General features: G+C 47.2%; 2 protein-coding genes across 2 annotated transcripts in view; one reads left to right on the top strand and one right to left on the bottom strand.

The window, feature by feature from the left end:
- The window catches only part of DIAPH1 (diaphanous related formin 1), a 93484-nt gene extending 71159 nt beyond the window's left edge, over positions 1-22325 (top strand). The window contains exons 18-27 of the mRNA XM_082725323.1: positions 5103-5201; positions 9021-9115; positions 9394-9495; positions 9722-9961; positions 10084-10213; positions 10899-11023; positions 11630-11794; positions 11923-12058; positions 14121-14207; positions 20360-22325. Coding sequence (XP_082581449.1) covers positions 5103-5201; positions 9021-9115; positions 9394-9495; positions 9722-9961; positions 10084-10213; positions 10899-11023; positions 11630-11794; positions 11923-12058; positions 14121-14207; positions 20360-20517 — 1337 coding nt within the window. The 3' untranslated portion in view covers positions 20518-22325. The remainder of the gene's footprint in view (positions 1-5102; positions 5202-9020; positions 9116-9393; positions 9496-9721; positions 9962-10083; positions 10214-10898; positions 11024-11629; positions 11795-11922; positions 12059-14120; positions 14208-20359) is intronic.
- A 2186-nt stretch (positions 22326-24511) lies between these two features.
- Positions 24512-27784, bottom strand: part of LOC309860937 (uncharacterized protein) — a 174382-nt gene continuing 171109 nt past the window's right edge. Inside the window, 1 exon segment of the mRNA XM_082723362.1 lies at positions 24512-26530. Coding sequence (XP_082579488.1) covers positions 26304-26530 — 227 coding nt within the window. The 3' untranslated portion in view covers positions 24512-26303.

Consider the following 27784-nt stretch of genomic DNA (forward strand, 5'->3'; position numbering starts at 1 on the left):
TTGACAGAGATACACACAGTGAAAGATGGAACACAAACCAGGAGAGTTAGAGAGGGAGAAGCAGGCTCCCTGCTGAGCAGGGAACCTGACTAGGGGCTCAATCCCCAAGACCCTGGGATCATGACCTGAGCCAAAGGCAGATGCTTAACGCCTGAGCCACCCACGCACCTCAGAAGTTTTTAATTTTGATGAAGTTTGCTTCATCAATTTTTTTTCTTTTATGTTTTGTATTGTTTTCTATTGCTTTGTAACAAATTCCCACAAAATTAAAACAGCATAGATTTATTATTCTGTAGTTTCTGTGGGTCTGGAATCCATGTTGAGCGTCACACCAACCTAAAGGTTTTGGCTGGATTTCCTTGCTTTCTGGAACTCATTGTCCTCTTCCAGGCTTATGTGCTATTTGGCTGAATCCAGTTCCTTAAAATTGTAGGACATAGATAACTTTTCTTGCTGATCATCAGCTAAGGGCTGTTGTCAGCTTCCACAGGCTACTTATTATTTCCTGCCACATGGCCTTCTCCACAACCTGGTAGTTGCTTCTATAAGGACAGCAAGGAGAAGGGTTATACAGGGTATGTGCACTTAACATTCTGCCCATCACATGGTTTGTTTTTAAAAATCTTTGCCTACCCCAAAGTTGGAAGATTTTTCTGGTTTTCTCTAGAAGTTAATAGTTTATGTTTTCCATCTTTGGTCTGTTTTATGTATTTGTATGTATTGAGATGTAACTCATATAACATAAGATTAACCTTTAAAGCAAGAAATAAATTTTAATCTGTATTATAAGAAAAAAAAATCTGGTTTAGAATCAGTATACATGTAAGTATACTCTGTATACTTGTAAGTCTGCTCTTACATCATATGGTCACCTCCCAGATGCAAGATGGGCTAGGAAATGTGGTCCCTACCTGCACCTTCATTTCCCAGGACGGATATTCCTCATCATGGAAAGGGAGCAGATTCCGTGGTCGACAAGTTCTCTGACTGACCCAGGGATTTTTTTGTCCCAAAACCATTTGTTACAGAGACTGTCATTTTTCCACTGGATATTCTTTCCTGCTTTATCAAAGATGAGTTGACCATATAGTTTTAGATCCATTTCTGGGCTTTCTATTCTGTCTCTTTTTGTCTCGATGATTACAGCCTTGCAGTATAGCTTGAAATCCAGAATTGTGATGCCTGTAGTTTTGGTTTTTTTTTTTCAGGATTGCTTTGGCTATTTGGGATCTTTTGTACTTCCATACAAATTTTAGGATTGTTTTTCTAGCTCTGTGAAAAATGCTGGTATTTTTATAGGGATTGCCTTAAATGTGCAGATTGCTTTGGGTAGACATTTCAACAATGTTTGTTTCTCCGATCCGTGATCATGGAATGTCTTTCCATTTCTTTGTGTCCTCTTCAATTTCTTTTTTGTGTCCTCTTCAATTTCTTTTTTAAGTGTTCTGTAATTTTCAGAATAGATCTTTTACCTCTTTAGTTAGGTTTATTGCTAGGTATTCTGTTTTTGGAGCAATTGCAAAAGGAACTGATTCCTTAATTTTTTTTTTTTTTTTTTTTGCTGCTTTGTTACTGGTGTATAGAAATGCATCAATTTCTGCACGTTGATTTTATATCCTGTGACTGAATTAATGAATTAGTTCTAGCAATGTTTTGGTGGAGTCTATTTTGTTGATTTTTTTTTTTAAGCAGCTTTTTGAGTGATTGGATTTTCTCTATTTTCATTTTCATTGATTTCTGCTCATAAATTCTTTATTTCCTTCCTTCTGGTTGCTTTGGGTTTGTTTTGCTCTTCTTTTTCTGGCTCCTTGAGATAGAAAATTGGACTACTGACCTGAGGTCTTTCTAATTTTCTAATGTAAACTTGGTGCTGTTAGTCAGCACTGCTATAGCTGCATCCCGTATATTTTGATGTATTGTACTTTGATTTTCATCCAGTTCTGTGTATCTTAAAATATTCTGAGACTTCCTCTTTGAGTCACAAATTATTTTGAAGTGGTTCTTTGGTTTCCAAATGTTTGGGTATCTTCCTGTTCTCTTTTGGTTATTGATTTGTTGTTTGATTCCATTATGGTTAGAGAACATGCTCTGATTTCAGTCCTTTAAATATATTGGGATTTTTTTGGTTTTTCTTTTTAAGATTTTATTTATTTATTTATTTAGATTTTTATTTATTTATTTGAGAGTGAGACAGTGAGAGAGAGCATGAGCGAGGAGAAGGTCAGAGAGCGAAGCAGACTCCCCATGGAGCTGGGAACCTGATATGGGACTCGATCCCGGGACTCCAGGATCATGACCTGAGCCGAAGGCAGTCGTCCAACCAACTGAGCCACCCAGGCGTCCCTAAGATTTTATTTATTAGAGAGCACACACAAGTTGGGGCGAGGCAGAAGGTGGTAACCTGACACAGGGCTTGATCCCAGGACCCTGGGATCAGAATCTGAGCCGAAGGCAGACCCTTAACTGATAGAGCCACGCAGATGACCTGATGATACTGGTCAACCAGTTCAAGTAAGCATAGAGATTTTATTTTCCTTTTAGGTCCCTTTACCCTCCCCAGTTTTTAAATACAGTTGTATTTCCTCTACATGAGGCTACTCCATTTTGGTGGAGCTGAGAAGTCCATATTGTGGTGTCTGTCTCTATTGGAGGGGCTTCTCAAATGTAGGGCAAGGATCGGGTGGAAGCCAGTGGGCAGGCAGTGAAAGGACTCACCTGAGGCAGAACAAAGGCAAGAGTTTATTGAATGTACTGCTAGGGAGCTGCTGGCAGGACTGCAGAGGAGAGGCTGTCTACTCTGAGGCAGTGAATGCGGGATGTTTTTAAAGAAGGAAGGTGAGGAGGTATAATGACATATGGAATTTTCCCTGTTTCGGTAACTGTGTCTGGTTGTTAATAGCCCATTGGTATTTTGAGGTGGGTCACCTGATAGGCCTGTCTGTGTTCAGTCAGAAGGTTGCCCATAGGCTCTTTCTCTACTCCATGGCTCCCATCGCTCCAGCCTGTGCTCTAAAAGTGGCTTCTCCACAGATGATTGTCTTTTCTCTGTAGCCCTCCTGAGTTACTAGTTCTGGTAGTTCTTCATTGGTCTTTTGGTTGTTGTGAATTGCTATATGGAATTACATCTTCCATAATAATGACCTTTTCATCCCTTTCTTTCTTGTATTTGTACTTTATTTTTGTTTTACTGCCAAGCAAAAAAGTTGAGTCTGGTTTTTTTCTTTTTCAACATCAGCAGTGAATACGTAACTTTCTGTTTTGCCTGTGTAAAATGAGAGCTTTACTTACAACTTTTCTCCTCCCCTTTTTTCTAAGTTTTCGTAATACAGTCTGGATATCTTAATTCTCCATTTTTATCTGGTCATCCATAAGTTTCATTTTGTTACATAATCTGTCTTTAGTACCTCTCTGACTTTTCCTGACCTCCCCTCACTCTGTGCAGGTGTAATTAGCTTTTTGCTTTTCTTTGAGCTCACCGGGCATGCTCCTTTCTCAGGCCTTTGTATTGGTCTTTCCCTTCCTGAAATGCATGCCCCTTGCCCTGAAGATACTCACTTAGCTTGTGCTCTCACTTTCTAAAAGGTCTTTTCTCAAAAGTGACATAAGACTTTCCCTCATCCCCCTAAAGGTATAATCCATCGCCCATTAAGTCTCTCTGTTTCTTCCCTACTTGATTTTCTTTTCACAGAACTATGACTAGCTAATACAGTATTTTATGTATTAACTGATTGTTCTTTCTCTTGATTAGAATATGAGTTCCATGAAGGCAGGAGGAATCTTTCTCTGTTCTTTGCACTGTTTTGTGTGTGTGTGTGTGTGTACGTTTTAAGATTTTATTTATTTGAGGGAGAGAGAACATGAGCAAGGGGAGGAGCTGAGGGAGAGGGAGAAGAACAAGCAGACTGTGCCTTGAACTTGGAGTCTGACACAGGGTGTCATGTAGGACTTGACCCCAGGGTCCTGAGATTTTGACCTGAGCCAAAACCAAGAGTTGGACACTCAAGTGACAGAGCCACCCAGGTGCTCCTCTCTTTCATTCACTGTTGTATTCACAGTGCCCAGAATAACCTGGCACATAAAGATATTCCATAACAGGTACTCAGTAAGTGTTTATATAAATAATCTTCATGTATTTAACATTTTCCTTTAAGTCTGCACTGACAGGCCAAAGGATAAGTTTTTTTGTTAGTTGTTGACACTTTTTGCCATTAACTTTCTTTTTTGTTTGCTTTATTTCTTATTTATTTTTACCAGGTAATATTTTTTGTGGGGTTTAAAATTCAACCAGTATGGGTGCCTGGATGGCTTAGTCTCACATCAGGTGCAGTCTCTCCCTCTGCCCCTCACCCTGCTTGCACACGCACACACGCATGCACACTCAGTTGCTCTCTATAATAAATAGATCATTAAAAAAATTTTTTCTAGACAACTCGTATTCAAGATGGAGCTTGAAAGAAAACAGGATTTTTTAAAAAAGATTTTCTTTATTTATTTGTCAGAGAGAGAGAGATTGAGAGAGGCAGGCAGAGGGAAAAGCAGGCTCCCTGCTGAGCAAGGAGCTCAGTGTGGGACTTGATCCCCCGGTCCTGGGATCATGACCTGAGCAGAAGGCAGACGCTTAACTGAATGTGTCACCTAGGCGTCCAAGAAAACGGGATTTTAATAGTTACAAAAGGATTACATGGTGAAAGGCTCCAGTACTAGGTTGGCAGACTACACCCCTCAGGCTGACCATTCATTTATGTATCATCTTTGCTTTCGTGCTGTAGTGGCAGTGTTGAGTAGTTGAGATAGATCATGTAGTCTGCAAAACCTGAAATACTTATTATCTAGTCCTTCAGAGAAGGATCTGTAAGCAAATGATAGCATATAGGTGGAAAAGCAGTATTGATAACAGTTAAAGAAATGCGAATGAGATGTTGACTATAGTTGAGGGTGGGTTTCAACAATAGAAGGGTAGCCAGTTAAAGAGAAGGAATACAATAGGGAAACCATTGTTAATAGGAAGTGAGGAGGCATTCCAGGCTGGCTGGTACAGTGGTTCAGTAAGACTGCAATGTGGCTTGTCCATAATCCTGCTTTTCTCATCTTTCCCTTACTAGCCAAGAAGGATCAGGAAGGTGGAGAAGAAAAGAAATCTGTACAAAAGAAAAAAGTAAAAGAGTTAAAGGTGTTGGACTCAAAGACTGCCCAGAATCTCTGTGAGTATTCTCTGTGATCCCAACTATTTGAAATAGGAAGGGGTTCTTTTAAAAGCTTAATTTTGGTAGATCCAGGGTTTCTTGATTTGTTGAGTTCCTCATGCATGCCAGGCATTAGAGTGTGAACTTCCCAGTATCTTGTTTAATTCCTCAGTAGCACTGCAGGTTTGTTTCTTTGCTATAAAACCAGACGCTAACAGCGGACTAGGTGAATTCCTGTGATGCTAACAGTAGTTAAGAGTTTTAGGAATTTGCCTAGTTCCATAGGTGTAGTGAGAAACAGGCATGGGATTTGAACCTCAGATTTTTTTTTTTATTTCAAAGCCATTACTGTTTCCGTTGGCTCCACAGGATAGTCTAGCCACTGTGCATTTCCTTCTTTCTTTAAGAACTACTTTTAAATGCAGGCACTGGATTGACTTCACTAAGATAATTTTGTGGCTTAGAATAAATAATATAAATCCTGCACTTCTCAAATTCGGATCAGAAACTTCTCTGCAAAGATGTTACAGGTGGTACTTACTTGATGATCAGGGTGAATGTTCATTTTCTGTTTGTTTGGCTGTTGATCTCCTTTATACTGAGTAATAGAGATTTAAACTTTTCCCCAACAAATATTTGAGGTTCTGCCATGTTGCAGTCTCTGTTAGGCCCATACGAGACATGTGTTCCAGAGATGAAAGGGTATGTATTCCATGAAGCCCTCTCACTATCTTACAGTGTGGCTGTCATCCCCATTTTTCCAAATGAGAAGACTAAAGTTTAGATATTGTGACTTGGCCGAGGTCACCAAAGGAAACGATTACACATACCCATAAGTAAAATCGGGAATAGAGTGAGAACAGTAAACCTTTACATTATTCTTTGCTATATAGGCCTAGATCATGGACAACAAATACTACCAAATGTTGTCTGTGGGTAAGTCTTTTTATGGAGATCAAAGTAATGTGAGGTGGTTTCTCTTCTCAAGCTTCTCTCTTGGGAACAGGAAACGTGTAACTTTTATTTGAGGAAGTGATACCAGACTGTGGTTAGTACATGGATCTTTCCAGCTGGCTGATAAAAGAGTACAGAAAACAGAACTCATAGAAAGAATGAGATTTGTTTAGAGGAGGATGGCCTAGGAGATGTAATGTAGTGATTCAGAAATTATTAAGTTCCTCTTATGTGCGAGGGACACTAAGCTGAATAAAGCACAGTCCCGGTCCTGTGGAAAGAGGCAGAGGCACAAGAGCCCTGGGAAAGGGGCATCTGAATCACATGTGGGCAGTACTGGAGGGAGCATGTCATTCGAAAGGAGGTACTGCTCACCAGGAGTTGAAAGAACGATGAGTCAGGAGTGAAGAGAAGGGTAAGGGCTGGCTTGTTTCCAGCAGAGGAATCAACACGTATGAAGACGCAGACACATGGAGTGGCAGTGCAGTTGGCACACTGTAAAGGCCATACGTGGGGGAGGAGTGGCAGGAGAGCTTTCAAGAAATAGATAGAAGCTAGATTATCAAGAATTCTGACAGGCTTAGGCTAAGAAGTATCTGTGTTATCCTGAAGGCCTTGGAATTTCTTAAAAGGATTTTAATCAGGAAAATGAATGATAGACCCTGTATAATTCAGGGGAAGGCTACTTGGGGAAGGACACAGGCTGGATTGCTAGGGCCTGGGAAGACTGCAGGCAGAGAGATGAGTTACGTTCTCACTTTAAACTAGGCGAGAAGGAATCAGGGCCTGAAACTAAAGTAGTGAGAATGAATTGGAAGGCAGAAGATACTAAGGAGATAGAAATAATGGAATCTAGTGACTGGCTGAGGGAATGAAGGAGATGTTTTCTTCAGTTTACATCACTCTGTAGAGAATGATACCATTTACTGAACTAGGAAGATCCAGCCAGCAGTAAAATGTCTTTTTGGGGAAGAGTGGTGGGTACTGGACATGAAGGAGAGGTGGCAGGGTGGTGAGTAGAAATGATGACTTGTAGGATAGAGTTTAAGGTGCGCTGGGACGCCTCCAGAAGGATGGGTGTATTAGGCATTTGGGCGTAGAAATCAGGAGTAAGGTTTGACTGGAGGTAGGAATTTAAGAGACAGCATATTAGTCATAGCTAAAGCCATGAGTTTGTTTTGAAGGTCACTAATATTTGGGGGGCAAGTAGAAGGGGGAGAAGGGCAGGGAACTCAAAGGCTGGAAAGGAGCAACAAGAAAAATGGTATGACATAGTCCTAAGAAGTGGGAGTAGTCAGCAGTGTCAGATGAAGACCAAAGAGCAGTAAAATCAGGACAGGGCAGGTATCCATCTGGCATGAGGAAAGTCTGTAGCCTCAGCAAGAATTTCAGTATAGCATAGAGGTAAGGACAGAGCCTCCTGTAGTATTTAAATCATGCTTCCAACCCATACTGGCAGTGTAGGGGTTTGAGTAGCTTACCTTTAAGTATTAGTTTCCTTTTCTGTCAAGTGGGGCTAATAATACAAACATACAAGGATACCACTAACAGGGTTAAATGAGAATCAGGTATGTAGATTATGTTTAAGTTCCATCTGTGATCTCAGTAAGTAATTGTGGTCTTTTCATTGACTGGAGACAGGAGAGTAGATAAGAGCTGTGGAAGTGAAAGAGAATAGATTGTTGTATTTTTAGAACATGGTAAAGTGATTGAAAGAAGTTAGTAATTAAGAATACCAGGTAAGGGTTTGGGGTTGTTTTTAAGATAGTAGAAACTTGGTTATGTGCATATGCTAAAGGAAAAGGTCCTCAGGGCCACCTGATCTACTGAAATATAAGAAAAGGATGAGTACGTGGGTATAGTTGCTGATAACTTACACAAGTGTTGGCAGAAGTTTTCTTCTAGATAATTCCAGATAGTCCTTATCCAAGCCTTTCCTGGCTTGGCTCCAGCTAAGAATCCCCAGTGAATACTAGAATACTTAGCAAGTAATTTGACTAGTGGCTTCATTTTTTCTTTTTCACTGAAGAGGAACAAGAATTTTTTTTAAAAAAATGGGAAGTAGTGGGACAGTTGGGAGAATGGGGATACTTTGGAAGAGCTTCTAAGAGGGCCTAGTGTAGAATCACTGTTGCTGGTGCCTCTTCAGTGAACTGTGCTCTGCAGAGTCTTTGCTAGTGGTATTCATCAGCCTAGGTGCAAGGTGGGAGATGACAGGGCTCAACTGACCAGGAATTGGAAGGAGACAGGAATAGGAGCAGTAGTAACAGAGCTGGCAGTAATAGTAGAGACTGGTGAAGCTATAGATTGTGGGGTCTAGGTGAAGGAGAGAAGGCAAAGTGGAACTCGTACTTTCGGAGAAAATGGAATGGTCACCGCTTGCTCTGATGAGGTTGAAGGGTCACTGCAGAGGCTAGTTAGAGAGCTGGAAGACAGAAAGTGTTTGTTGGGGAACAGGATATGGCGATTTAAGAATCTGAGCATTTGAAGGCAGTGGCAGCTTTGAGGATGGAGTCATGGGCGTGAGAAACTGAAAATAGAGTGGGATGAGTATCTTGGATGTATATATAGAGAGAAGATCAAAATCTTTCTGTGTGAGCAAAGGCCAGAAGCCACAGTGTTTGTAGAAAGTGGTGCTTGGAACAGGGTAGCTGGCATTTGATATGAATGTGGGAGTTCACGAGAAACCTGGGAGGTGGGAACCATAGACGTTGGACTCAGGAACTTGGATTTTAACTACCCAGGCAGTGGAGAGCTGGTAGAGGTTTCTGATAGTGACTTTAAAAGAAAACTCTTAGGCAGATAGTCCAGCAGAGGTTTGTAGAATAGGCTGGAAGGGAGAGGAAACTGAGAAGAATGTCTTGATATCTCATTTTCTGGCAGCCATCTTTCTGGGTTCCTTCCGCATGGCCTACCAGGAGATTAAGAATGTCATCCTGGAGGTGAACGAGAGTGTTCTGACGGAGTCTATGATCCAGGTAAGGAGCAAGATTGTTGTCTGGGGAGCTGGCTCTTCACGTCGTGCACTAGCCTCTTCTGTTTAGAGGGTGAGGTCTTTAGCACTGGCACTTTACAGAATGCTGGCTTTGGGTCAGCATCCATCTCTCCATTGGTTAGGTTATTTCTGGTATAGTTTTCAAAAGTCCTGCCATCTCACTAGCTGCCCCAGCCCCTAGCCCGTTTTCTTCTTTGTGGCAGAGTGGGGGACTGAAAGGCTCAAGCTAACCACTTTGAGACCGTTCCTTCTCTCTTTCAGAACCTCATTAAGCAGATGCCAGAGCCCGAGCAGTTAAAAATGCTGTCTGAGCTGAAGGATGAATACGATGATCTGGCCGAGTCGGAACAGTTTGGCGTGGTGGTGAGTGAGGCCTGTGGCAAGAAGCTCTTCTTGGACTCCTTGCTCCCTTCCTCCCCTAGAGCAGCTGGGCCACTTGCTTCTCGCCTCTTGTCTATTTTGAACCTATCTTCCTCTCTGTTTGGTGCTCTGGAACTCACAGCCTCCCACACGAGGCTCAAGCCTTGATGTTTTTCTGACTTGCTCTCTCCCTGTTGGCTGTACTGGAACTGCTTGTCTTCCCCACCAGATGGGCACGGTGCCCCGCCTGCGGCCTCGCCTCAACGCCATCCTCTTCAAGCTACAGTTTAGTGAGCAAGTGGAGAATATTAAACCAGAGATCGTTTCTGTGACTGCCGCGTGTGAGGAGTTACGAAAGAGTGAGAGCTTCTCTAGCCTCCTGGAGATTACCTTGCTTGTCGGAAACTACATGAATGCTGGCTCCAGGAATGCTGGTGCTTTCGGCTTCAACATCAGCTTCCTCTGTAAGGTGAGCCAGGTGGTTAGAGCAGAATGGAGAGGGGAAGGCCTCTGGCCTCTGTGGGCAGCATGTGACAAACTGCTGTTGGTCTTAGGGGGTCAGGACTAACACGTTTCTCCTCTTTCCCCAAGCTTCGAGACACCAAGTCCACAGATCAGAAGATGACATTGTTGCACTTCTTGGCTGAGTTGTGTGAGAATGACTATCCCGATGTCCTGAAGTTTCCAGATGAGCTTGCCCATGTGGAGAAAGCCAGCCGAGGTAGGGCAGGTTGAGGTGCAGCTAGAAGGCTGTTCCAGGCCCCCAAAATCTCTGCATTGGGACGGAAATTCTCACTTGCCTATCTTAGGTGGGAATGGGAGAGGGTGGAGGCATGGTGTCTAGGCCACAGCAAAGAGGATTATCAGGCACAAGGGAGGTCTTCGGATACAGTAGTGGGAAGCATTCTTTCCCTTCTTAGGGAAACACCAAATACTAAAAAAAAAACCAACGGAAGAAAAGCAAGTGTTTTTAGTCTAGGTCAGTGGTTCTTTTTATTGAGAAAGCATGGACTAGATTGACAAAAATCAGGCCTCACCGTCTTGGAACGAGGCACAGAAAAAGCAGCACTCAGTAGAAATGGGAACAGATTTCTGCCCTTCCTCTGTATTGCTGTGGATAGCTCCTTCCTCCCAAACTCTCTCTAAAATAAATGAGACCAAGATCCCGGGGGCTTTCACCGGTTCCTGTTAAATTAAATGAAGCTTCTCTTCTTGAGGCTGGAGGTTCAGGCATCGAGTAACTTACAGTTTAAGTGGAAAGATGAAGAATATGATGTGTGGAACCACTGGAGGAGGGGACCTGAGAGTTGCAGCTCACCATGCGCACTGACACGGCGCCTTGACGACCAGAAGCTGAGGGTCTGGGGACTGGGAATAACTCTCGCTTTCTCTTTTTTCTCCTTTAGTTTCTGCTGAAAACTTGCAAAAGAACCTAGATCAGATGAAGAAACAAATTTCTGATGTGGAACGTGATGTTCAGAATTTCCCAGCTGCCACAGATGAGAAAGACAAGTTTGTTGAAAAAATGACTATATCCTTTCTTACGAGAGGAAGGAGTTCCTAGGATGCTTGCTGGGAAGGGAAGGAAGACTTCCCAGAGGGAGGACAGCTGGAGAGATCTGGGGGTAGAGAAATTTTCCTTCTTAAAAAGAAAACTCTTAAAATTCTTTTCATTATATACATAGTTCTTGAGAGCATTCTCATTGTTGTGGTAGGCACACCACCAAAATTCCTCCCTGACCCCTTGCCCTCTGCCCGGTCTCCACTACTCGCACACACGTATTCTCTTTCCTCGCCCCTTCCTAACCACTGCCACTGGACTCCTCATTTTCAGCTCAGGAGTGTATTCTAAACAAAAACTGTGTTGTGTTGTATTGCTTTTTGCACCTCCTGGCTCTTGGCCCTGACCCCACGGCAGCATGTGCAGAGCCATGTTACTGCCACTTCTGCTGTAGGTGAGCCATGGTTTACAGTTTTCCATTCCTGTTCTGGATATTTCGATTGCTTCTTGCCTTTGCTCTTACAAGCAGTGTCGTGTTGAACATCCTTGTGCATGCAGCATGCGTCTCTGTGTGCTCCTCGGGGCCAGAGCAGTGGGTCTGCTTCCTGGTCTTGGTCCTTGACTCCCTGGCTGCACAGCTTCGTGAAGGACGCACAGGAGCAGTATAACAAGCTACGCCTGATGCACTGTAACATGGAGGCCCTCTATAAGGAGCTGGGAGACTACTTCCTCTTTGACCCCAAGAAAGTGTCGGTGGAAGAATTCTTCATGGATCTGCACAACTTCAAGAATATGTTTGTGGTGAGCCAGGGATACTGCTGACTGAATCTTTCGTGGACATTTCTCGCTTTCCACATGGCTTGCTGGGGGGGTGGGCTTATGTGGAAGTGCACACATGGCCACGTGTTTCGTTTTGTTTTCCTCCACAGCAAGCAGTCAAGGAAAACCAGAAGCGGCGGGAGACAGAGGAAAAGATGCGGCGAGCAAAACTAGCCAAGGAGAAGGCAGAGAAGGAGCGGCTCGAGAAGCAGCAGAAGAGAGAGCAACTCATAGACATGAATGCAGGTAAGAAGTGAGGAGAAGGGTTGATGGGCTGAAACAGGAACATTTGCAGGGCTTCTCTGCCTAGAATCTCAAGGCCAGAGGGAACAGATCATGTCTGAGCTCAGCTCCTGGCAAAAGATTGTTGGCAGCCTTTTACCTCCAAGAGCCTGACACTGGACTTGAACCTCAGCTTTCCTGCATGTACATTCCAGTGCTCCATGCTCACCCCACCCCCACCCCCCGCCTTTGCTAGTTCCTGTGTTATGTCTCATCTCCCAGTGGGTTTAGTATTGCTGTAACGTGTACTTTTCTGCCTGGCCACATGGTCTTCTGGCCCATTTTTGTTCCATCTACTACATCTTTCATTCTTTTCCCCAAAATGTTTTCCTGGCTTTGCTCCTGTCTTTCACTGATGGCTTGTCCTCCTGCCTGCTTATTTGCACTAAGTACTGTGTGCTCAGTACCTCCGCACAGTCATACACACTATGTACAAGCATAACTGCGCATACCTATGAGGCTATAAAAGGACTGAACTTCTGGATAAGGGGGCATGGGAGCTGGCTACTCTCTTCTTTAGCAGAATGTTTCACTACCAGAAGCATGTCTTTGTTGAAACATATGGGCTCAATTACTGGCCTTCTGTTTCCTGTCTCTGCTGCCTTCCTGCTGTTGATGCCCCACCCCCCTCTGCTCCTTCTCTGGGTAGCAAGAATATAGCATACATTGTGCATGGCACTGAGCTGAGGCCACCCTGCTTGAACCTGAGGAACTACGAGCTATCTAAGTAAAGGGCAGGGGAGGTGGGATAGCTGGGTGATGGGCAGTAAGGAGGGCACATGATGTCATGAGCACTGGGTGTTCTGTGCAGCTGATGAATCACTGAACTCCACCTCTGAAACTAATGATGTACTATATGTGGGCTAATTGAATTTATATATATAAAAAATAAAGGGTCTCTAAGGCTGCCAAGTCTGGCAGGAATCAAAGTGCTTTGCTGAGCACTAGAGGCCAGAGCTGCTCTTGCACCTCTTGCTCCCAAGGATATTGCTTTGGCAGCTCCTATTGTGGTAAAGCTAGTGACCTGAAGGAGCTGAACAGCTTCCCTTTTTTCTTTTCTTGAAACTTTGCTGGGATCTAGTTATATGGAAGCCACAGATTTGTTCTATTACTAATGCTTTTGAAGCCCACACCTAGTGTCCTTTCCCTTCCCCATTCTCCCCTGGTGGCCAGTGTCTGTCCTCAGGTACTGTCTAGGATGCATCAGGCGAAGGTGGAGTCTAGCGGAGATGCAGGATGAGGGCTGCACCCCCTTATCTGGTGATGCAGCAAGCCCCGGCCCTGGTCCCCAAGGCAAGCAAATGAGGTCGGAATGTAGGTCAGCTGCACTAGTGATGTTCAGCCAGCAGGTGGCGCCGGGAGCAGTGAGCCCAGACCAGTAGCTTCCAGCCTGCAGGCTTCTTGGGATTTCAGTTTCAGATTTCACCACCCAGAGCTGTTGCCATGGAAACAGAGCCAGGCTGGAACAGAGACTCTACATTAACTCTTTATATTCTAGCCAGGATGCTTCTCCTACATGCTGAGCTGGCTTCTGGAAGATGCAGCCACAAGGGGCAGTACTTAAGTAAAATTCAGCAGTGGGGTGGGTGTCTTCTTTTTCCTCAGCCCTGCTCTGAAACTGGAACCGGACTGTCCCTAATGTGTTTATAGGAATTAGAGGGAAACACTTTAGGATAAAGAGCAAGTGATATGGTTGCATATTAATTTCATATCCCAGTCTTTGTACTTAAACTGGAATTAGAGTTGGGCAGTTCTGCAATTCTCTGTGCTAGTCCCCAAGGGGTTGGGAAAGAACATACTTCAAGAAAATATTCCAAGGTTTACATTGATTAGTAGGCAGAGAAACCTTTTCTTTTAACCACTGGCCAACAGATGCAATTAAACATGGGCTGTGAGGCTTGAGGTTTAGTCCTCAGCCACCATGGGCCAGGGGTAAGCCAGGCAACAGTCATAGAGTTGGCATGGGACTTAACACTGTATGCTGCTCAGGCTGAAGAGCTTACATCTCCGTCTTTCTTTGTGACAGAGGGTGATGAGACCGGTGTGATGGACAGTCTTCTGGAAGCTCTGCAGACGGGCGCAGCATTCCGACGGAAGAGAGGACCCCGTCAGGGTAAGTAAGCAGATGGAGCCCAGCCTGGGCGTGTGGAAGGGATGAGGTCTCTCTGCTCCTGGTCCTGCTTGCCTTGGGCTGAAGAACAGGTAAAGATGTTCTGAGGGTTCAGGAACTTCCTCATGATAGTCACTGCATCAAGAGTGGGTTGTCCAGTCCTCTACCTCCCATGATAGAAAGCATGGACTTGGAGAAGTGGGTCTTCAGATCTGTTAGCAGATCTATTATAGCTGATGATGACTGTACTTCTCCCCATTCTTGAAGCAGAAACTTGGAACAAGTGAACCATGGTGCAGGACACAGATTTGGGTGGGTGTTTGCAGGTATGAACAAAAACTGAGTTAAAAGTGTAAATTAGATGTAGGAAATAAAAAGTCAAGAGCCCTAAAAAGTCAAGAGCCCTTACTCTCAACTTCACAAACAGAAAAGATAGAGGAGATTATCTGAGATTATCCTCAGATGTAATAACACAGAGGAGCAGTCCAATGGAAGAAACTCTCTGTCCGAGAATTACCCTCTCCTTGGGTGCAGTTAGCCTGCAGTACGTTTTGTCTTCCCCACTGACTTCCCCACAGCCTCCTCTCCCAGCCATCTGAAGATTTCAGTGGATTGAGTTGAGTCAGAGCCTTTAAGAATTACGGGGATAAGAAGACAAGTGATCCAGGCATTAGTGTGGGGAAGGATCAGTGGATAAGCTTCCTTAGAAGGAAGCACACAGTGGCCAAGAGACTGTTCCAGGAAAAGGTACTACAACCAACACTATCCCTTGGGTGGGTGAGGGCACTGTTGTGTCTGGTGAGGGCCCTTCTGGACTAGGAGAGAGAGATAGCTTCTTTCCTGGGCTGAAGGGTGGAAATAACAGAAAGGGCAGTCATGAAGGGTTTCTACTTTTGAGAGAGTGAAAGCTGTGTTCCGTTGCCTGCCTGGGCTGTTCTGTAGATCTCTTTGATAAGAGCTTTAAGGTTATTGGAAGGAGGAATAATGTAGCTTGTTTTGGCCTCTGTAGGGCTTCCAATACCTGTCATAGCCTGGACAGGGATCCTCTGGATCAAGCGTGTAGAGCATGCTAACCCCCATAAACTTAATGTCCCAAAGGTCGCTCTCTTTTTCAGCCCATACTCTGAATTCCCAAAAGAAGATTCCCTTCTGACGGCTCTTCTGCGTGACTTCCGAACCTTCCCTAAATAGGAGAATCCCTAGTTACAATTCCTCCCCATTTCCTCTTGGCAGGCTTTGTAGTGGGAGGAGAGGTGCTTATAATGAACTTAGAATTTCCTGGCATAGTGCATTAAATCCTATAGATTAGTGTTTGGGTAGAGAGTGCAGCTAGTAGTATTTGTTTAGTTTTTAAAGGTTCTTATGAGATGCTTTCAACCCCCTGCCAATGTGGCCTTACATTAGGCATTTCCAGCCAAATGAAAGTATATTGCATCTCACTGTTGACTCTCTCAGCTAAATGCCAACCTGCATCTGACTGTTGGTGGGGAATTCCCTTTTTAAGCCTCTTCCTCTGAAACTGGACTAGAATCCCAGATGCTTCCTGTACACAGGCAGCCAGACATCAATGGCTCCCCTCTGTGGGGAAGCCCCATTCTCTGCTTCTTCCCAAGTAGGGAACCAGGACTCACAGGCAGAGGAAGCAGGGATTTTGTTGGAACATAACCTTTCAGCAGAAGATCTAAATTAGTCAAAGTGCTATTCTCAGTGCAAAAAGGAATAGGAGATGGATACTAGGAAATACTAAGAGAAGCAGAGAAGTGCATACTTTTTAAATTGGTTCCATCCTGTAATCTAATCTTTCTGGGCTGTAGGTTCACAGAACAGGGATGAACATATCTGAGAGCATCTCCCCAGGAAGACCTTTCTGGTTACTCTGGTATGCTGCTGAGGTGGTACATTCACATGCTGTGAAGTGACGTGGCCTCATGCCTTTAAATGTAAAAACTCTACCACAATCCGAAGAGCATCGGGCTAGGTAGAGACCAAAGGACCCCAAGTCAAGTCTAACTCTGGTGCTGTCTAGGGTACGTCAGACAAGTTTTGGGGACTGAGTTTCTTCATGAGTTGGACTAAAATGATCTCTTGAGTCTTTTCTAGCTTTAATTTTATTTTTGACCAGAGACAGTAGAATTAAGACTGGAAAGAGGCTGGACTCAGAAGGCCTTATTCTCACTGTAAAGGCTGCAGGTTTCCCTCAGTGGCTACTGGACTTAGCTGGTCCACTCCTTCCTTCACCAACTCTGACTCTCCCCTATGGCCAATTGCCTTGAGCCAAAAAACTGAAGCGCTAGTGAGCAGATCTGTCTCACAGCCCTCCTCAGTCCCTGGGAAGCAGCTGTCCCTGCCTCAAAGACACTGGCCTCTTCCATAGGACTTAAAGGCATGTTTAAAAAAAAAAGTCTTCCGGTCTCTGGAGACCTGAGGGAGTGTAGACAGAGTACAGAGTATACAAAGCACCATTGATGCGCTGGAAGAGGAGAGTTACTATCAGGGCTGGTTCACTAAAAGTGACATGTTAAGCTGCTGTGATCTGCAGGGTGTGGGAGAACAATGGTTTGAGTGTCAAAGAGAAGAATCCATGTGATTGTATCACAGCTACTATTTCAAGCTGATGATTGAGTCAGCGTGTGGTTTTAATGACTCAACTTTATCTCCATGTCTGAATTGTGGCCTCTTATACATAGGCCATCTGCTCACTGAGATAAAAGTCAAGGGAAGAAATTGGTCTTTCTCTTCCTTTCCTTCCATCTAAGCTCCACCTCCACTAACAGAACCTTAGAGTCTGGAGAATGTCTGAAGACCTCCAGTGATTAGCATCTGACCTCTGCATAGAGGAAAGCAATTAAGACCCAGAGAAACTGGCTGGCTCAGCTCTATACAGCTGGCCGACGCTAGAGCGAGGAACTTTGTCCCCCCCTTTTGTGATTCCAAGTCCAGGGCTGTGGCCACTAAGCCTCCTTGATGGACAGGACAGTGACCCCTCTGTGGAGGCCAGAGGTATTCTTTCCTACCTTCGAGCAGAGAGAGCACTGGACATGGTACAGTTGCTCCAGTGAGTTTCTGATGACTACCTGTCTATAGAAGGGGAAGAATGTTTCCTAGACCACTACCTCTTCTCCCTCTGCTTCTGTGAAAATAGGACAGAAATTATAATTAGGTGACTTTAGACAGTAATGAGTTCTTAAGGACAGTAATGACTGCCCCATCTGTCCTAGTTTCCTCTCCCCTAAGGAAGCTTATTAACAAGAACACTTCCTCTTTGGGAGCAGTTTCTAGCCTCTGTTTTATAAATGTCTTTTTCTAAATCATTAACCTTTTTCTGATTCATCTGTACTGGTGTTATATATGGTTGGTAGATTTTGCTGGTGTTTTTATTGTAGCCCACCCTAGAACATCTAGGAATCTGGCTTCAGAGAGCTTTGACCAGTGTCTCAGGATGGTTCCCTTTTCCCCACTAGACTATGACATCATTCTCTTGTGAGTTAATAATCCTCCCTGATCTAATACAGTCAAATTATGTATCTGCTTCTGTGGCTACTTTTCAGTAGTCTCAAGTACCCAAGCTAGGGAAAGAAGGGGAAGAGTCACTTTCTCTGGATTTTTCAAACTGTTGAATATAACTGTGGCCCTGAAGACAAAGTAGAAACCGGAATTCTTCCATCCTGTTGATTCTCTTTCCAGTTCCAGCTAAGAGCTTTCCCATTTCTGGTTCTAACCTTAGGCCACATCATGGCCATCCCTAGGCTTAAAAGCTAAGTTTTGGTCTCCCCCCCCACCTACCATCCACTCTTAGTTTTGGTAATGCATCAAAATCTTTTGGAATCTAGAAAATGTAGAAATAGTACTTGATGAGGTACAACTGGTGTCCTGTTAAAGGAAGAAATCAAAGAGAAACACCACAAGACATGCCACACTTGAACTCTGACTTTTCCCATGTTGCCCAGAAGAGGTGTCTCTGAAGACCTGGTGGTCTTTTCCTTCTGGGGTCTGGAATCAGGAATTCTTTCAGCCTAAACAACACTCCTTCAGTCACACACGAGTAGTTGGCAGTATTTTCTCAACTGCTAGAGACTGAATACACAGGAGCACCAAAGTGACACCAAGCCACTGCCTTTCTGGACATGAGAAGTAGGGTCCTAGAAAAGGGAGTCCTTCAGAAAAGAGCTGAAACTAAGTGACTTTCTAGGTGCAGGCAATGTAAATGCAGGGTGCAAGCCATGTGCTTGCTTTCCTGTGTGGAAACTGCACAGGTTTGGCTCCAGACTTGGCTGGAGAGACTAAGAAGATGGAAGCATCTACCTGTAGATCTTCCAGTGGGGGCTCCTTTTCCTCTCCTTTCAGTCGCTGAGGCCAGAGCATGTGTTCATAATCCAAGGAGTGGTTTGTGTGAACGGCTTGGAGTCTGGGTCCCATTCCTTCCCCTTGGAACCAGATGATGAGCCCCTGTGCTGGTTGGTCAGGGCCTTCACTCTGCCTTCTCCTCTTGTTAGACAGTCCGTTGTGCCCCTGGGAGGAGGAGTTGGAGGAGGAGGAGACCCATACATTGGTAACCTGTGGGCATGCCGAGTGCTCCGAGCTGCAGGCGGCCTCTCATGTGTGCACACAGTGGTGCTGTGTTCCACTTCTGGGGAAACTGGCAGCCTTGCTGAGAAGCTGACCCTGTTTGGCTTCTACCCTGCCATGAGCTGCTTGCTGGTCTAAACAAGGCGCAGGCGTTCCAGGCGCTTTTTTGACCGCCTCCTCTGGACCTTGCCTTCCTGTGCATGTCCTGAGGCTGCCCCCGTCCTGCCCTCTCTTCCTTGGGGAGGGCTAGGCTCATTTCACCTGTCCCTGCTTCTTTAATGCTTAGGTGCTGCTTTCTTCATTCATCTTTCCCATGACCCAGCAAGCAGGGTTTTTTGAGGTATAAATCAAATGCTTAAAATTCACTCTTTTTAAAGTATTTACTTCAGTGGTCTTTGGTATAGCTACAGGTTTTTGCAAATATCACCACTAATTCCAGAATAATATCTAATTCCCAGAAACCAACCCCATCCCCATGAGCAGTCATTCCCCCAGTCCCTGGCCATCATGAATCTACTGTCTCCCTGGATGTGCTCCTTCTAGACATTTCATAGAAATGAAATCCTAGCACATGTGGCCTTTGCATCTGATTTCTTTCATCCCAGGCAGGCGGCTCTTGGTGTACATGTGGTCTCTCTGTGCTGTTTGTAGGGCATGGGAAGAGGCAGAGAGCATGAGCTGGGCAGAGTCCCAAGAAACTGCCTTTGTGTTGAAGACACTGGTGCCATAACTCTGCATCCCATAAATTAATGGGAGAGTCTTAGGGGTGGCTCCCAGAAGTGAGACCAGAAACTCATTGATTAGTTCTTCTCTTCCTGTTTAAGATGACAACTGGAACTTCATAATCCCTTAGCCCACTGGGCTGAGATTTCTTTGTAGGGGCCCATCCTTGACCCTAGCTCTGCCTTCCCTGACATACCTTTCCTGACCCAACCACCTCACAGCCACATACATACCTCATAGGGCCCTTAAAGAGGTGGGAAAGAGCTAGGCGTGTGGGTGCGGGGAGAGGGATGGAGGGCTCGTGGGACTTCTGGGAGCCTGACGTGCATGCGGGGTCACTGCATGGCTGTTGCTCTGCTCCTCGCTGTAGGAGTTGCCCCAAGCAGCCTGAGGAAGGCCTTCTTCCTCTGCTTGGGACAGCCCTCCCCAGGGTTCACTCCAAATGGTTTGGGCCTAGGAGATTCCTGGAAAACTGCCAAGAAAACAAAAATAATACTCTACCAAGCCTGGGTCTATTTAATTTCAGCAACCCAGTGATGAGTAAACCCATTTTGAGTACTTGATTTCGCCTTAAATTTTACACAAACTTGAACCATATGTGTCTGTCTCAGTATACTCAAACCTATGCAGCTTCCACACAGGAAAGCAAGCACACAGCTTGCACCCTCCATTTACATTGTCTGCACCTAGAGAGTCTATTCCATGTGTTCTTGGATCTCTGCTCCTCCTCTAAAGTATCGGCTTCTCTGAACCAAATCGTGCAGCCCCCTTTGCATGGCCTTGGGCTGAATGTCTGCTACAGAGAAGGAAAGGGATTAGAAATTGGGCCTTCTGTGGACAAGCTCTCTCATGTCTTCTCTTTGCAGCTAACCGGAAGGCCGGGTGTGCAGTCACATCTTTGCTAGCCTCAGAGCTAACGAAGGATGACGCCATGACTGCTGTTCCTTCTAAGATGGCCAAGAACAATGAGGGAGTCTCCACAATCCTGGAGGAAACTAAGGAGTTGGTTGGCCGTGCAAACTAAGCTGGGGCCTGTGGCCATAGCAGCCCCCGGGGCACTCCAGACTGTCTTGCCCTGGAGCCTGTGCCTAAAGGGTCATGGAAGTATTCTGCGGTGGCTGCTCCCACTATCCTGACCCTTTTTCTCTGGCCTGCCGCTCTCTGTACATCACACAAGCTTCAGCTGCCTGGAGGCCAGCAGGAAAGGGCACTGGGGGTCCGGGGGAGGCCTGAGCCCGACCCAGCCAGCCCTGGCTGTTGTATTACCAAAGCAGGCTCCTTGTTTGCTGCCTTAACCCCAAGTGTCTCCTCTCTGTCACCAAGGCCTTGTCTCAGACCAGGCCCCACCTGCTTTTCCAGCCCCTGCTTTTCCAGTGGGCTTTCACCTGGGTCAGTCTTGCTGGGTGTTTTTCTTTTGTGGTTTCTCCAGCCCTGAGAACAGCATGGGGCTTGTGAACCTTTGGGCTCTATCCCCCCTTTCATTGCTGTTACCTCTGCTCTGCTCTTCCCTCTCCTGGTTGTTATTTATTACTTGTGGTGTGACAGTGGGAGCCATGCCTAGAGAAGTGGGGAGCAAACCCCATCCTTACCGTACCTTCCGCGGAAAGGCATCCCAGAACAAAAAGGACCTGAACCACTTGATCTGTTCCACCGTGGCCAAGGGCCTGTGGGGAGGCAAGAGACATTGTGGGACTTATCCCCAGCCTGCTGCCATGTTTGAGGACCCTGCCTCTGTGAACTCTCTACCCCTGCCCCCGGCGACCGAGCCACAGTCACTCCTCACACCTTCCCCAGAGCTTTGGTGCATCTCATCTGGAGTATGGGCTGTACTGTGACCATCCCAACACCTCACCCTCTGTCTCCAAGGAAATGGGAGGTGGAGCCTCCTGGCTGAGAAATTGTATTGCAAATGGATCTATTTTTATATGAGATTTTTTTTTTTTTTTAAAGAAAATATTCCTTCCCCCTTTCCCCTTCATAATGTAAGAGGCTCTGATGGCAGGACCCAGCGACCCTGGGATTTCTCACCACAGGCCTCAATCCTAAGCAACCCTCAATCCTGGACTGCCACGTCAGCCCTAAAGCCTTCTGGGCCCTTGAGGCCAGTGCAGATTCTCTCTCCCATTATCCAGTTTTGGGGCAGGAGGAAGCTCTTCCCTGACAGAGCTGGACCAGGCCTAAGAATAGTGGGAGCTCTGAGACCACAGAGTTTTTATAAATGTAATATATTTATCAAGCCAAATGTGCAAATGCTAACTGGACACTGGGCAAGGAAGCACAGGAGTGTGGCCACACGGCATCCCCCGCTCCCTTCTGAACAGTAGGCAGGCCAACACTGTTCAGTAGCCCTTGCTCCAGGAAGCTCAGATTCTCTGGCTCAAGGTGACACTTTGCCCTCCTTGTGCTTTTAGCTTCTCATCACAGGTAAGGAGAGAACATGACACGGTTAGGGCTTGACCCAGAGTAAGAGCTGTTGGAGCAAAGGGGGGACTTACATGATCTGAGGGTTCCTGCAGGGAGGCCTTCAGGCCAGGAACCAGGGTGCTGGTTGCTACAGCTGCCTGTGTGTAAAGGGGCAAGAGCAGCTCCTTTGAGCTCTTCCCTGGAAGGTGGGGGTAGGGAGGAGGCTGCCTCCCTGGGTTCCTTCCTCCTCCCTGCTGATATCTGGGGCTTTGACCCTATCTTTTTTATTCTACTTTTGCTAGGATGCATTTAATAAAAAAAAAAAAAAAAAAGGCAAACCTATTTCCCTTGCCTTTTGGGCTTCTGGGATGTCATCACCTCCAGGTTATTGGGTTTGTTTCCAACTGTTAATAAAGCATTAAAACAGTACTACCTTACTGCCTCTTTTGTGGGTTTAAGCTGTTTTCCAAAGCCCTGTTTGACCTGACAAAAGTTGAAGGTGCCAGGGCGCCTGGGTGGGTCAGTTGTTAAGCAACTGCCTTCAGCACAGGTCATGATCCCAGGGTCCTGGGATAGAGCCCCGCATCAGGCTCTCTGCTCTGCGGGAAGCCTGCTTCTCCCTCTCCCACTCCCCCTACTTGTGTTCCCTCTCAAATAGATAAAATCTTTAAAAAAAAAAAAAAAAGTGATGGTGCCTAACATGTGCCAGACAACACCCTGCTTGGGCTTCTGCCCTTACATTTGCTGGACCTACAGAAATGGGACCCAGTTCTGCCCCATCCCCCTTCCACATTGCTGCCTGGGGGCTTGGCCCTTTTCTTGAACTCAGTTCTAGCTCCCCCACCTCCTCATGCCCCCAGTACCTGCAATACCTGTGCCTCTTTTTACTGAGGAAACCATTCTCCCATCTCCCCTCTTCTATCCCTGTCCTCCCACTCCCCACTCCCCCCTTTTTGGTGACCACAGACTAGAACTTTCTGGGGTAGAAACCTGAGCCTGCCAGCAAAGGTCAAAAGCCAGAGGTTATGCTCCAGGGGACTTGCTGCTCAGATGTGCACATTGTGACCTACACAAAGGAACCTCACAAGCTTTGAGCAGACCCAGAATAGAGAGCAGAGGCGGAAGAGGACCACAAAACTATTCAGACAAGCTCTAGAATTGGAAATAAAATCCTTTTAAATAGCCCTGGAGCCTGGGCAGCTGCCTCCCAGTCAAGGCAGGGGATGTGGGGGGTGGGCTGCCTTCCTCCTTCTCCCCCACCGGAGGCCACGTGTTCCTGGCTCAGAGCTTTACAGGCGCACATACCAATTAGGGACCAACCGCAGCTGCTCACAGGCTCTGCCAGTCTACTGCCCTGCCTGGAATAGAACCCAGGCAGCCAGCACCCCGCCCTCTGCAGCCTGGCTCTCAGAAACAAAACCCTGCTTCCATTTCAAACCGTGCACCACCACCCTTCCTCCCACGCAAGAAAGTCGCCTCCAGATGCTTCGTTGGAAGGCTTGGTTTCCATGACAACAGACCGGGAGCTGGCAGAACATGTGATCTGGCTCTGACAGAGCCAATGCGCAGAGGAAGCCCAGAGATAGCCTCCTTCCAGCCTGCGGTTAGGCATCCCCTCACAGAACCCCACCGCCCTCCGCTCCAGATAACCCCAGTGGGTCTGCGTTTCTGTCCTTTCGCTCCGCCTTCTCTCCTCTGTACTTCCAGCAGCTCCTCTGACTGCAGCAACCTTGAATCCCACTGTGCTTCAAGGAAGCAGGCAGAGGAGGGAGGGAGGGGAGGACTACCAACTGGAGAGTGAACGGAAAAGCGCGGAGGGGGGGCGATCTGCGTCTGCGGGCAATCTCATTTCCTGCACACTTTTCAATCCCGACACCATTGCCGCCTCCCCAGCAACTGGGATGAACCTTCCAATTTCCTTGGTTTTGCTGCGGCGAGTGGGAAGGTGAATCCCAAATGGGTAAACTGAGGCCCAGCCTATTATAGACTGGGAACCGCCTCCGGCACGCCCTCCCAATTCCACAGTGTTCCCAAACTCACTAGGCAGCGAATGCGGAGGGGAATGGGCAAAGGGGCATCCTCCCTCCTCCGGAGAAGCCCCCTGGGGTATTCATTTTAGCAGGGAAGAGGTGGGAACTAAGGAAACATCCACCACCACCACCAGATTTCCAGCCGGCTCCAACTCACTCCCGCCCCCGCTCCCTCCCCACCCCCGTCCCCACTCCCTCCTCCCCCCCCCCCCCCCGCCCCCGGAGTGTCCTCTTCTGCCTGGAGACTGGCGCCTAGAACCGTAGCGGAGATGGCGCAAGCACACTGACACCGCACACCGACGGGCTGTGCCCCGAAATCCCCGCCTCCGCCACAGACCCAGAAGCCGATTACACATAATGGAACACAATCACAGCTGTACACTGTGACGTCTGTCTAACAGAACTGCAAGCATACACAGCCACACCTGACAGCCAGAGACAGTCTCACGGTTAGGGACACAAAACCAATAAGCAAACGCAATCATCGCCTTGCGAGCCCACCCTTCTCCCAGCACACGCCGCTTAGCTCGCCGCTGCATCCACACATGCCCAGAGCCTCCATCCCTTACACAGAACCATTCAACCTTTCAGAAGAAACCTTTTAATTTTTTTTTTTCAAAGAAAAAAAGCCATATAAATATTAGAGTATAAAACTTGCGTGAGACACAGGAAAGGGAGTGGGTGGGGAAGCTACGTGACTATGCGAAGAAAAGCACTTATAGGAGTCAGTACAGGGGAGGGGTCGCCGCAGCGCGTGGACACAGCACAAAACACAGCACGGGCCGCCGCAGGCAGATTCAAGGACAGATGGCTGCACGGAGCCCTCCGCCCGCCCACCCGCCACCACGGAAAAGCACACCGCACTACACTATTGGCTATTCTACACCAGCCGAAAGAGGGAGGGGGCTCTACACTACTGTTAGGGTTGGGGTGGGGTTCTTGCACAGCCCCGCTGAAGAGACGGGACTGGGGGGGGATGGGCAAATGGGGGTGGGCAGAGAAAGGTCTATGCACAAGGAGGCACTGGGAGACTTTAACCAGGCTCTGGCCACTAGAGGGCAGACGGGGGGTGGGGCGCGCCTGGGCAGTGGCCATCACAGAAAAGAAATGGCACCTGGCAAAATGAAGGAACAGAGGCTTGGGGAGTGCAGAGGCCCTGTGGAGAAGCTCTGATCTGGAGCTGAGACTTCCTGTTCACTTGGTCCCAGCTCTAGCTCCATGCCTCCCCAACCCAAGGACCAAGAATGGCCCAGCTGACCCTCCCTTGCTGCTGGGGCCACAGTGACTCTTCTAACAGTGGCACCTCTGGGGTACCCAGCACCCACAGAGGGCCCTCTGACCTCTCCAGGGGACCTGGTCCTAAACATCCTCAAACCTTTCCTGGACTGTAATGCCACTTGAAATCCACTGATGCTAAAAGCTCAACCCAAAGTTTACTGCCTTTATGTGGTAAATGAGGGTCCAGCCTGGTACTTGGTTTATGGCTAGAACTGGGGATCTGGCCAGTACCCTAGGGACATACAGAGCCTTCTACAAGACCCTAATAACCAGTAAGTCAAGCTTTGTCCATCCCCACACCCTTCCCTTCTTTATCTTACCACCCCATACTGTCTTGGAACATGCAGTGGAGTCTCTTGTTTGGGGAGGGGGAAGTCAACAGCATGCAGTGGGAACACCAAACAATGAGAAAGAGAACAAAAGACTGGTCCCAAGGGCTTTGGGAAGAGGCATGGTAGCAAAGTGCCCTCCCTAAATCCAGCAAGCATCTGTACCATGGGAATGGTGACCATGTCTCCCAAAACTTGAGCTTGGTCCTGGGGCTCTGGAAGGAGATGAAAAGACTGGCACCAAACCATGCTTTGGGGGAAGTCTGAGAATTGGAAAGGCCTAAAGGTTATGATGCCCTTCCAACTCTTCAGATCTATGAGCCTTTTTAGGTCACCAGGTACCTCAACACCCCAACCACCTTACTCGAGAAAAAGGGGCTGCTGAGGGAGTGGGGTGGGATGGGTAGGAGGAAAGCAGGGGATGGTAGATGGGCCTGATTAAATTTGGAAGATGGCAAAGTTCAGCTGTAACTAAAGGGGGTGTGATAAATGGTGTCTACACGAACCCCACTACCCCCATGGGCACAGCAAGTGATTGGATGGGGGTTCCCAGCAGAACTCCCTTTGCATATTCAATCCCTTGGGGGCAGAAAGGGGGGTGTTGACTGGGCACTTGTTTCTGTTTCCCAAGGGGAGCATGGCCTGGATCCCTACCAGTATCCTGGGGGGGGGGGGTGAGCCCTGAAAATCCGAGGCCTGGGTACAAGTAAGGAGATACTGGGCTGGTTGGGGCGGGAAGCTGCCCTGTGGCTCCAAGCCCGGCCTCCAGATTACTTCTTCTCCTTTTTGCCAGACTTCTTCTTGTTGCCGTTGCCACCTGCAGGAGTCTTGCCATCTCGCTTGCCAGCTGCATTGGTCAGTGTGGCATTACTGCCCGGGATGTAGACATTCTGTCGATAGTCGGGCACGTGCTGCAGGGTAAACTGAGGCCCATAGCGGGCACTTAAGCCCATGGTGCCAGCACCTCCTCCCAGGGTGGAGCTCCCATCAGCGGCTTCTGCAAGAGACAAAGGAAGGTCAAGAGCTAAACTCTGGGTCGGCAACAGTCACTCTGTTAGAGCACAACCAGTTAATGAAGGCCTGCAAAGCACCTGGCCCTGATCCTGCTGAGTCCCGGGAACGACCTCTCTATTCACAAGGGGCTGAGGAAGGTGAGACATGCTAGATCTGATGCCCAGCTCTCTTACCTACTGATTTGGGGCAAGTCTACCTGGACTCCCCTATATCTCTTCAGTCTTCTGATCTGTGAAACTGGTTAAAAACAGCATCCACCAGGGCACCGGGGTGGCTCAGTTGGTTGGGTGTCTGTCTTTGGCTCAGGTCATGGTTTTGGGGTCCTGAGATCGAGCCCTGCATCAGGGTCCCTGCTCAGTGGGGAACCTGCTTCTCTCTCTCCTCCCCTACTCGTGCTCTCACTACCTCTGCTGCTGTCTTTCTCTCTAAGAAATGAATAAAATCTTGGGGCACCTGGATGGCTCAGTGGGCTAAGCCTCTGCCTTCGGCTCAGGTCATGATCTGAGGGTCTTGGGATTGAGCCCGCATGAGGCTCTCTGCTCAGCGGGGAGCCTGCTTCCTCCTCTCTCTCTGCCTGCCTCTCTGCCTACTTGTGATCTCTCTCTGTCAAATAAACAAATCTTAAAAAAAAAAAAAGAAAGAAAGAAATGAATAAAATCTTAAAAAAGAAGGCATTTTCAGGTTTTGGTTAAGGCTGACCAAGATTATGATGTACACAAAGCACCTAGAAGAGTGCCTATTATGTGGTAAGGACTTAAGACATACTAGCTGTTACTCTTCTCAGGGCTGAGTTAAAAGCTCTCAAATCCTTGCCCTAAGCCTTCTCTGGTGGCCACACTGGATCATGAGCTCCTGGGGGACTGCAGCCAGGCCCTGTTGGTCCTTCTCTCCTTGGGCCAGTGCCCACAGCGCCAGTATTGAGCAGTTCTGTTGTTTGTGTGGGGAGGGGACAGTTCCCAGGCATTCAGTTTGGAATAGTACCAGCAGCTGACACCTATTCCTCACCAGGCACTCTGCTAGAGAGCACGCAGGCTCAAAGGCCTTCACTTCCACAAAGCAACCCATCGAGATATGTGGGATTTACCCTACTTCACAGGTGAGGAAAGCAAGGTCCAGAGAAGCTAACTCAAAGCACAGCAGCCAGCATGGGTTAAAGCCGGGGTGTATCTAAAGCACCCACTCTCGGGCAGAGTCCCCACCACCCCCAGCAGTGTGGGCAGGTCCCTCCCTCATCCCT

The sequence above is a fragment of the Mustela nivalis genome (assembly GCF_964662115.1).
Source record: "Mustela nivalis genome assembly, chromosome: 3".
Taxonomy (NCBI): domain Eukaryota; kingdom Metazoa; phylum Chordata; class Mammalia; order Carnivora; family Mustelidae; genus Mustela; species Mustela nivalis.